The sequence below is a fragment of the Anopheles ziemanni genome, chromosome 3, assembly GCF_943734765.1.
Source record: "Anopheles ziemanni chromosome 3, idAnoZiCoDA_A2_x.2, whole genome shotgun sequence".
In the NCBI taxonomy this organism is placed as follows: domain Eukaryota; kingdom Metazoa; phylum Arthropoda; class Insecta; order Diptera; family Culicidae; genus Anopheles; species Anopheles ziemanni.
In genome coordinates, this window is record NC_080706.1 from 27,693,529 (window position 1) to 27,705,102 (window position 11,574).

General features: G+C 43.3%; 2 protein-coding genes across 2 annotated transcripts; both read right to left on the reverse strand.

Annotated features, from left to right (window-relative positions):
- Positions 1–999: 999 nt before the first annotated feature.
- On the reverse strand, positions 1,000–2,478 carry LOC131284459 (fatty acid hydroxylase domain-containing protein 2-like). Its single transcript, XM_058313319.1, has 3 exons — positions 2,349–2,478; positions 1,539–2,175; positions 1,000–1,141 (listed from the first exon to the last, which is right to left on the reverse strand). The coding sequence occupies exons 1-3, from the start codon at positions 2,476–2,478 to the stop codon at positions 1,000–1,002; spliced, it is 909 nt and encodes a 302-aa protein (XP_058169302.1).
- A 2,222-nt stretch (positions 2,479–4,700) lies between these two features.
- On the reverse strand, positions 4,701–9,334 carry LOC131288825 (fatty acid hydroxylase domain-containing protein 2-like). The gene is made up of 3 exons (XM_058318002.1): positions 9,220–9,334; positions 8,334–8,970; positions 4,701–4,842 (listed from the first exon to the last, which is right to left on the reverse strand). Exons 1-3 carry the CDS (start codon positions 9,332–9,334, stop codon positions 4,701–4,703), a joined length of 894 nt encoding a protein of 297 aa, XP_058173985.1.
- Between the last annotated feature and the right edge of the window lie 2,240 nt (positions 9,335–11,574).

Below are 11,574 nucleotides of genomic sequence, written 5' to 3' on the forward strand. Positions count from 1 at the left end.
ATGGATAGCAACTTCCACTTTTTTTGTAGATCTATGTCTAACTTAATTTATTCATGCTTAACCTCACAAGAAACAGAATGGAGAGATTATTCCACCATGCTGAATTTTAGGTTTGATATTTTGTTTATATTTGCGATAAGCAAACTTATTCAAGGACACGTTCGTAATGTATTCGCATATCAAGTGGTGTGAACAGGAAATGCACGTATCGGAACGGTTTCTTATGGTAATGCTTCTTGTTTATCTTTAGTTCCGTGAAAATGGGGGCGTCAGATTGTTGATTTTTCAAACCGCATTTTAGAATTGAAAAATTAGCGACTTTTTTTTCTCAAGATTTTTCGAGTGTAAAGATTTATGGTTTATCATTTTTGTCATTACAGTGTAGTTTATAATTTTTAAAATTGAATACAATGTCATAGTAAGTTGGATAAACATTTCATTCAGCAAATTTAAAGTAAAACCATTCAAACATTAATTTGCATAAGACTAAATCTGTAACGTTGTTATAGTGTTATCAGTTAGTATACTCCACAAACAGAACCCATAGAAAGTATTTAAAATGTATGTTTCTCTACTTACATGAGGTGATAGTTGTTGTCGTACTCAGAACTTGTCATCAACGGCAGATGGCAGTCCGAGTTTTCCGCCAGTGTATCGATCGTCGTTAACACGTAGCACCGCATGATCACTAACTCGATTGAAAGCGAGTAAATGGCAGCGTGCAACAGCGGAAGACTCCTTTCGCAGTGCCTTTTGCAAATCTATTGCTAAATTGGTTGGCGGGCGTTTTTCGGCAGTCAAAATAATCGGTATTTTGTTTACGGCAATTGTGAAAGAAATAGCCATGCCTTTCTAGTATTCCTTATTCGAGAAGTCAAGCCGCATTTTTTCCTCATCGTAAATGTATGTATCTAAATTAAATCTAATCAGCTTAATCAGACTGTTTCCAATCATTTGGTAGACAAACAAAAAAATTTAATTAATAACAACCACTTTGCTCTATTTAACTGGTACAAGCTCCCTGGCCGATTTCAGGCTGAAAATTCGGTGGTGCCGTTGGAATTGCTTTTTCTTTCGAAACTCGTCGCTGGTTCCGTGCAGTCGATCACACCAACCATAATTGCCATAGCATTGGTTGAAGCTGAAAGTTAAGAAAAAACATTTTTTTTAGCTGAATTGAGAGAAGGGTTTTTTTTTCAACACTATGTCAGGATCTTCTATACAATGGATAGAATTGTCTGTATCGAATTATAGCAACTCAAAAGCTAGATTGTGCAAGCAGTGATCGGAAACACGATAAGGTTGGTTAAGTGCATGAGCAACAGATTTGGGGTTCCATTTGGAAGCACTCCGCTTGCAGCATGCTACACCAATCAGTCAAACATGTTTAATGGCCTGTCATTAGACTAGCATCGGCATTTGCGTAACGCCTGTTGTTCGTTTTAACCTTCAATGACCCTGTCTCAGTAGCTTGGAAAATAGAAGATGCATCGACCAAAGCAACGTTTTACCGTTAATCGATGGCAGACTGAACTTACTTCAAATGGTGATAGTCGTGCGACTCCGAGCTACCGAGAAACGGTAGATGGTAGCCGGAATGGTCGCCTAGCGTGTCCCACATCACGAACGTCAGCCAGATGGCGATGGTGAACACGTGCGACGTCATCAGAGCCGGCCCGAGGTAGACCGGCAGCAGGTCGCTGATAACGAACTCGACCGGATGTGCGTACATGGCGGACCAGGCGACCGGGGCCTTCCACTCGTGGTGCTTCTTGTGGATGAGTCGATACAGGAGGCCTGAGTGCAGCAGCCGGTGAGTGTAGTAGAACCCGACCTCCCACGCCACTATGCACACCAGCATGTCGCGCAGGATGACGTCCAAGGTAGGTATGGTTCGCACATCGGGCACGCTGTCCAGGAACATCTTGCGGGCATGGTAGGTGGCCCATGTTGTCGGTATCCCGTACACTAGCTGATTGTAAGCCACGGTTTGGATGAGGCGCTTGCAGCGATCCCATTCCAGTGGTTCGTGGGTTCCTGGTTGTGTTTTGTACTTGCGCATGCAGGCCGGTCTTTGCGTTAAATCCATCAGGACAAATAGTCCACCAACAATCCAGAACAATCCATACGAGTAGATCATCAGGTACCACACGTACAACATGTCGGGATCATCGCCTAACGGTAAAAAAAAATAAACTGGCTTGTAGTTGTAGGACATAAAGAGAACATTCCAGATTTCCCCAACTCTCATACTTCACGAAACCAAAACTAATTATACCCGGTATTATTTGCGTACGTGATAATTTCGCGTAACGTTTTAATTCACATAAACTTCAATTGACACAAACCTATAACATCAAGAAGGGCATTCCACTGACGTTGCACAAAACCATGCTGGATGCTTGATTGTTGCTCCAGAAAATGGTCAAACTTGTGTGTTTCTCCAGTCACATTCACGTCAATAAACGTTTCATTCATTGTGCTCTTCTCAAAAATTCACACTGCACTGATGTAGTAAGCTCTCTTACGATCTTTTCCAGCTGAACTTTTCCACACTCTGCCTCCGCATTAACACTAATGCTATCGTTTTGTTCCCTAAAGTGATCGATCGTAAAACCCTAACGACACTTTCGTATACTGTGTTTCCCTTGCGGCGACTCGCGACGGACTTCAGCGTGGTTGCGTTCTGCATCGTGTTTTTGAACGAAGCCACCAAAAACGTAAACTCCCCGCTCGACAACCTTTATATTTAATTATGTGCCGTGAGTGGATTCGGCATGGGAGCATACACGAATTTCTCCTAGCCCGTTCTTCGTCGCCAAAACGATGGAGATGGTCTTATAATTAGGACCATTACAGCATGCGACCTTCATCGATCGGTTTCGCCCGCGTGTCGCGGCTCACGGTGAATGGTGGTTTTTGAAGCGTAGCGAGCATTAGTTTTAGTTCGATCTTGCACCAGCGTGTTACATTTAAGGTGCGAAATGTAGAGGTGAGGGTGGATCTTACAGCGATCGATTCATGTCAATGATAACGAAGTTGTCGCAGATGTATGGGCTCCAAATTGCTACCTATGATCCTATCTGAGTATCTTTCCGAATGATGTATTGTGTGGAAATGAAAGCCTAAAAAAGTGAGCAAGCAAAGCTTATCTTACTTTAATCTACACTAATTTTTGAAAATCTGAAAAAATCAGCCAATAGAAAGATTATAGTTTTTTCTTTTCTAATACAATGTTGGCGTTGAGAAACGGTTTGTTAAAAGCTCAAACTACCTTGTACCACGTTTATGCGATCGTCGAAAGCTCTTACATGAGGCGAAAGCTTACTACGTATTTTAAATCTTCCCGTAACGGGAGGTAACGCTTTCATCAATAATTTTTATCAACGGAAAAATACCGTTCGTTTTACTGGTACTTTGAATTGTTTCACATTTTAGTTTTAAATTCACTTTAGCATAAACAAATAATGTGATCATTTCAAATCGTAAATTAAAAGATACTACATCAGAGAGAGAGAGCAAGTAATGAAGCGTCAGATGGGAACCGAAATGAAGACATCCATTTGTCCAAGTCATGCACAGTAACGTAATTTAATTTGGGCTTGACATTCAATTTCCTCCTCCTGCGCCATGCAAATAACATTTCTCAGCTTTAATTGCTGACAGTTAAAGCTAATTAAAGTTTATAATATAATCAGTCTCAAAAAAAAGATGGAAAGTCCCGTCATAAGCCCATCTCGGTTGACCTCGTGGTGACTGCTAGGGATTTGGCCGCAGGAATGGTGAAGACCCTACAGGAATTAGAAATAGGACATACTTACTTACCCATAAAGGGATTTTAATTTGTTTTTGTTTGTGTTTATTTTTACATTACCGATGGCCACAAGAAATGTTAATTGTTCTCTTATTAATAAAACAAACTCGCTAGTCATTGACGGTCATTAATGTGGAAGTAGTTTTTTAATTCATCTCTTCCATCTTGCTTTCGGAGGCAAATGTTGCTACGTGCGTACCGTCAGGTTCAAACCGATTGAAATTTCCTATCAATTCGGAGTTGTGAAGGGTGGATGTGGAGATGGTTCGTTCGACGCAAAATAAAAACGAAAATGTTTCAAGTTTCTCATTGAGAAGGCCGAAGGGCCCGAAGGCTTTTATTTTTCAATTTTCATTTTTCAAGAACAATTCGCACTACTGCCGAACGCGACCCAACCAACGCAGATGCTGCGGTGCTTTAGTCTACTTTGTCTTTATTTGCATGTGTGTGACACCTGCACCTACGTTGGAACAGTTCGGATAGTGCGCAATCGTTTATTAATAGCTTAACTATTTGAGGTACCTTGCTTACCGGCTAGTTAAAATCAGTCCCGCACAATCAACACGAAAATAATATTACAGCTAAATACTGAAACACCTCGGCAGACGTTCGTTAAACACTCAAACCGTCTGCGAAGAGTTGCGAAAAGGTGGCCCACCGGAGGAAAAGCGCAATGTACATTAGAAACATTTCCTCCCCTTTTCCCCCCCACCCCACAGACCCGGCACCGGCGCGTAACGGACACGACCTTGCTACCGAAGGTCGGTGTTGGCGCGCACACTGCTCTCGATATCGGTGGGCCCCGGGCACGCAGGGTCCGACGGGGGTGCAGCATCCTTCCTGGAGCTGGTGGCGTGAACCCAAACCCCGCTTCCCGCTTCCACCCCTAGTGCTCCGGGACCAGTTCGCGGGCCGACTTGAGGGCGAAGATACGGTGGTGCCGCTGGTACTGCTTCTTCTTGCGAAACTCGCTATCCGTCCCGTGCAGTCCGTCCAACCAGCCGAAGAGACCGTAGCACTGGTTGAACCTGGGTTCGGGTTGCGCCGTCCGGTTCACGTGTCCAACGTGTTGGCGGGGGGGCGGAGGTTGCGTTTTAGTTTTCGGTTTCGCCAACATACGTTCGGCCGTGGATGCGTTGCGGTCGGAGTTGACCGTTGGAGAAGAAAAGGACAATAAAAGAGAGGAAAAAACAAAGATAGAAACAGTAATTAGAAAGTGATTGTTTTTTTTTTTTTTTGTCGGCGAAGACTTCGAAGTTCAGCGGTTCGTTCGGTGATCTAACGATTAGTGCGGGGAACGCGCTGTTGTTGCGTGCTGGTGAAGCCGTGCTTTATTACGAATGCTGGCCACGATGGTCAAACCGACTTCATCCGAGCTTGGGGTGTGAAAGAAATACCAAGGTTGCGGCTTTTTTGTCCTAAGCCACAAAAATCGGCGAAGGGTTTGATTCGCGACCACTTTTCACTCGGGAGATTGTAAGAATTAAAAATTACATAAAACACCCACTACGTGCTGCATTCCACGGCACCGCTGTCATGCTAAGACTACTCTGTAGGGCTTGGGACAAGTCTCGGAAGGTTCGAGCGTTCGGGGGATGAATTATGTTGTGAAACCGGGCCCCCCAAAAAGCCGCCGACCTTACCGAGCGAAGATCGCCCAGCAGTAGCGCGCTGCCCGGTCCGGTTAGGTTTAGTAGGTCTGTTTAGGTGTAAGGTTAGGCCCACCGTGGAAAGGGAATTCGGTGCAACCAAGGTTCGACACCGACCGACCGTGCGTTGGCCGATAGGAGGTTGGTCGAGTGCGCCCCCTCCTCGCGATTCGTATTTCGTGAGCGTCACGTCGGCCCGTCATGATTGACCGGTATTTTCAGCGCAGAGATGAATCGAAAAGAGCATCTAGCGATTCTGCGCCGTCAGCGGATACGTGACGCGTCGTCACAAGCCACTGGCGGGGTCACCGGTAGCCTTGGCGGTGACCCTATTATGTGAATCAAAAAAACAATATTAGAAACGTTATAAAATGTCTCTTGCGGCTGGTTGGTAGGAAAAGACTTCCAACAAATATTTATGTTACGGAAGACCTTTCCAGTCCACAGGTGTCCAGTCCGTCAAAATGAATTGGCTGAACATTCATTCTAGACATAAAAAAGCAGCAGTATTCCTTTGTTTTTGCCATGCAAAACTTAATCTGATAAACTAACAGTGTAGAAAACGTCCACAACCAGTCAAAGCCGTTTCGAAAGGCAACAAACTATCTATTGGGATCCTTTCTTCTTCTAAAGTTTGCAAAGTTGGTTTTTTCTTCTAAACCACAACGACAAACGTCGTCAAAACTGGAATGTTGGCTTGTTGCAAATGGCTTAGCAGTTCCTGGTTAGTATTAAATGTTTCATACACTTTTTTTAGAGCAGGTTAACGCGACATTTCTAAGAATGTGTTTGTTCTTATTCACATATTTAAAAAGTGATTTTTTATTATCTTTACTTTTCCTGTTTCGCGCTGCCGTGGCATCTCCATATTCGCCACCAAGTTTATGCTAATTGAGTGGATCGAATGCATTCTGAGAGTGTTTTAAATTAAGAGGTATGCAAGAAGTTGCAAAGCGAAGCGCTACGAACAAAAACCTGTTAGATTGAAATCGGCTTTCAAGACGAAGCAAAAATGGCATTACGATTGGTGGACATGACTGTACGAAAAGAACTAGGAGCATCAGAACATCTCGTAGTGGTTGGGTCTCTTTGTGTTCTTGATAGTGGCACCACATTATCAACCAATGGAAGTTGAGGGTGTGAACTACAAAACAAAGCAAAAACACCCTCTTACACTCCGGAAAGTGGTATCTCATTAACCTTGGGCGAATCGGCTTTTTAACTTTCGAGGGGAATGGTCGGTACCGTTATATGCAAGGGACAAGATCAGGTCCCTTAAGTAGTATTGACAAGTTTCACCACATTATCAACCATCAACTGGTGGTGTAAACTAAAACAGAGCAAACATACGTGCCCTACTCCAGAAAGTGAAGAATCTCTCCTTTTGCTAGTTGCGAAATCGAAGATGATACCTCTTTGTGCAATTGTTGGCGACCGTTGTACGAATGGAGCAGAGTTGGATTCGAATGTTCTAGAGAGTTCTCGTTTGATGACTTGCATTTCATATCTTAAGATACGTTCGTCCTTCTCAAACCTATGTAGGGGTAACTGGTGGGATTAATCATGATCAACATTAATCATACCGTGAGCAAGATAAACGCAACGATAATACTTTGTTAAATCTTTTTCACATTGATGTGGTGTACTTCTGAAGTGCAAACTTTTTAATCAAGTTCAGTTTTCAATTTCCTTCATATGTCAAACTGTATTCTACCAGAACTGGTGATCGCTTTAAAAAAAACCTGGTCAGCATCTATTTGTTTTCGAAAGGTAAAATATAATCCCCTAAACAAACACTGTAAAAAAATGTACATACAAGACACCAAGAGCCATTCAAAGAAAGATGCAAAAAACCAATTTGATTGAAATCATCTGTCTATCTAAAGTTGGCAGCGCGGTTGTGAAGAAAAATGTCGTCGAACTTGATTTTCGGCTTGTTGCACATGTCAATCACTATCCAATTCCTGGTTCATTTTCATTCGCGTTACGGAAGTATTTTTGATATTCTGCTCGTTTTTTGGGGATTGTTTTAAAAAATACCAGGGAGTAAAAAAGTGCGCATTTTTGCTGTTTCCCACATCCGTTACATCGCGATGTTCGGTATAAAATTTTGGTGAATGGAAAGTACTCTTGTACTCTGTGAATTAAAGGTAATTTCGATGCAAACGGTCTGCTGCACAACGATGCGTTGCCAGCATCGGTAAAAACCAGTTTGTGAATCAAAAGCTTGAGAAGCTACCAAAATGGTATTGCATCCCAATGTTCCCCAGTAAGGTTATTGAAAATGGGAAAAGCCTTGGGTTCTGTGAGTTAATAATAGCTCATATTCAAAAAAGTTTTCCTAGTATGATGATGTGAAAAAAAAACAGATAAGACTTTCATAACTCTTCATCACCCTGCCCATACTGGAGCAGTTTTGAAACGCAAACATTTGTTTTCAATTTTGTTAAATAAACCATGTTAACAAGCGGCGGTCGAACAATTCATGCAAAACTTCAGATAAATTAATCATGAACAACGAACGAAATTCGCAATAAAATCTAATCCGGTTTTGTTAATCCAAGGATTGTTGGAATCATGTCAACGAAAAACAAGTTGTAGCCTTTTAAAGCTAGATTAAACATTTTGAATGCATTTGGTGCCAAAACTCGACTGGAGCACAGGCAGAAAACCCTGGTTCAGTGTTTGAGGCTGACAACGTAGTACCCCAAGGTCTTGCTGACCGTACATTCACTTCTGGCGTGGTCTGTTGTGTCGAAAATTTCCCGTGGGTCTCCTCATAATGCCTCAAACTACCGCATCTAAATTTATCGTAAAGGACGCTTATTTCGGGGACATGTCCCGGTGACAGGCCCGTCGACTCAACTTACTTGAGGTGATGGTAATCATGCATTTCGGAGCTACCGAGCACCGGGAGGTGATACCCGGAATGGTCGACCAGTGTGTCCATCATGACGAACGTGAACCAGACGACGATCGTGAACACGTGGCTGGTCATGATGGCTGGGCCGACGTAGACCGGCAGCAGGTCGCTGATAATGAACTCGAACGGGTGCGCGTACATGGCCGACCAGGCCACCGGTGCCTTCCACTCGTGGTGCTTCTTGTGGATGTGCTTGTAAAAGAAGGTCGAGTGCAGCAGCCGGTGGCTGTAGTAGAAGGTGATCTCCCACGCCACGATGCACACCATAACGTCCCGTACGATGATGTACGGCGATGGTAGCACGCGTGGATCGGGAATGTCGGCCCCGATGAACTTGCGCGCATGGTACGACAGGTAGGAGGTCGGCACACCGAACACCAGCTGGTTGTAGGCGATGGTTTTGACCAGGTTGACAAATTTATCCCACTGGAGTGGTTCGTTGGCGCCGGGTTGGTTTTTGAATTTGCGCAAAAACCGTGGCTTGTTGGTGAGATCCATTAGCACAAACAAGCCGCCGACGAGCCAGAAGAACCCGTACGTGTACGCTGTCAGGAACCAAACGTAAAGCGTGTCGACATCGTCACCTGATACCGTAGGGTGAAGGGCGGCGATGGAAGGAAATGAAGGGATGGATCATCATTATTCACCATACTTATCGCTCACTGCACATAAGCACTAGTGTCTCCGGGATCTAATGCTGACCATCGGCACTGCGTTCCAAATCGCTCAACCGGAAATAGCCTATCTTATAAGGACTCCAGAAATATGAGGTGAGGAAGCACTTTGCTCGGCCAACCTGCACTAGATCCCGTTGGCACTCGTGCAGACCGTACCGATTATATCTAGAAATGCGTTCCATTTCTGTTCGATAAAACTAACACTGGGGGTCACGAATTCCTCCGCCCCCAAAAGGGTGACGTTCGCCGTAAGATCTAGTAGGCTATCCATGTTTTGTACTGCGTTTGCTTTTGTGTCTCACGAAACTGGTAGGTATCGATCACAACAGCGCCGAAAGCCACAATCAGTAGCGTGCAACACTGGCACTATTTCCTAAAGATTGCGTCGTTAAAGTTTGCACGAAATAGGAACCCACGGGCGAACGCCTTATCGCTAAAGAAAAGGTGCGCTGCTGTTGGCAGCTTACGCATAACTGAAGCCTTCCGCGGCGGAGGATTCGATCCGAAGTCGTCGATGTACGGCTCAACTTCTCAAGCGTGATCCCCCTCCCCTCGCTGCCACCGATGTCGCGACTTCGAGTGGTGTTTGCAGTCCACGACTTGCTTGTCGAGCACGCTCGCGATCCGTTCGATCCGAGTTAGATGTTTTTTTTCTTCTCCCCAATAAAACTCCTTTTTCGGCTACTCTAAAAACCGGACAAAGATATTTGTATCCCCTCCCGTATAGAAATGAGATCTAGCGGAAAGGTAGTATCCGGCCTAAAAGAACTTTTCTTTTTGTAAGGACGTTTGAAACGAACATCCGGAGCGGTGTGACAGGTGATTTTCTTCTGTTGTTTGTTGTAGTATCTCGGTCGTGTCCAATCAAATTAGGATTTCAATTAGAAACTATTAAATAGCGGTTATAGTTTCGCTGAAATACTCTCAAATAATTATTGAATGTTAACAAATTCATTTTAGGAATTTACGTTAGTTCAATTTTTATTCTGAAAATAGATAAAACTTGCTTTTGTTTTAGTTACAACATTCATTAAAGGTTTGAATGCTGTAAGTATTCGAACGTTGGCTTAAACACAATCTTACTCTGAGCAGAATTACTTGAACACAGTTCATTTAATGGGCAAATACCCTTACAACAAACTGAAAAGTATGATTTCCAGTTTTTTCAGTAATATAAGCAGTGAGTAGTTAAATGTTTCCTAAAATAATGTTTGGCTATCAATATTTTATGATGGTGGATAGGAAACGACATTCATAAATCATTAGTTTTTTTTGACAAAACATTCGAAACGCTCCATCTACGATTCCGCCTCTTATTCATTTAACCTGCTACTGATATTGCAACCCAAATTCGGAGCCCACCGATAGTCATCGGGTAGGATATTTCTGCAACGATCATTAGTTCCGCCTGACTTAGCGATGCCTTGCACGGTGGTACGCTTGATCGATTGATCTTGCGGGTTTTTCTTTAATTAATTCTCATGTTTCAGTAGTGTCCACCAAATTCTATATTCTTTCTATATAATCGCACAACGTAAGTGTGATAAGAAATTTTGACTTGTAGCTTCGTTTTTGTGTAAAATAAGCCAGCAAACAGCAATCCAAATAAAATACTAATAGATGCTGAAGTTGCTGCAAACGATGCGATTAACGACCGTGGCAGTTTCAGGGCAGCCCACCCTGTCAGATAGATTTATCAAATGATTAATTCCGTTTTGGGTGTGGTCTCGAACGGGGGCCAGTGACGGACGGCATATGAGGAAGTCGTTCGTCGGGTTGCACAGGCATGAGAAGTGGGTCTGTTTAATATCCACCGTGCATACCGTGAAAACAAAGGCTAAACAGAGGTCTATTGCCACTACGTGATATGGTGGTCGTGGTTAGGATGAAGATTTTAAAACTTCCAACAAACTTGCAATAAGTGCCATTTGAACTTGGTTAACCATGTCACACATGTGTGCCAATAAAATGTTGCAATATGTTTTGAGTTTATTTTGAGATGGAACACTTTCTGCTACCGTTAACATAACCGTATTGAGTTCACTGTTCTTTTTTGTACTCATCTTCTTCGTTCATAAGCTGGTACCTAAAGCTTATGCGCTTTGCCCACTCTTTGGCCTTCATGAATAGTGGCGGCATTTGATTTAAACATTTGAAATAGAAACATTAATGCGAACAGCAATGGTCAAGGTTTGCACACCGGATGTGGGCCAATATTGTTGGCCAGCTTCCGTTGGGTGAAGTTTAAAATTCATGTGCCTTTGTAGTGTTTTCAATTCTTCAAAGTTTGATACTTGAAGCTAAGGGAATGCATTGTTGGCCAAAACTGCTTATAATGTCACCTGCAATCTGTGTTACGAAATTAACCCCCTCTAGGGCTGAGCATGCATTTGAATTCAGATCACCCTTCTTCAGGCACGCAGCCTAAACAAGCCGCATGCTCAACAACCGTCGTGAGATGATAATTAGTTTAATTTTCATCGTCATTGCCTTGTTTTCTTCACACATACT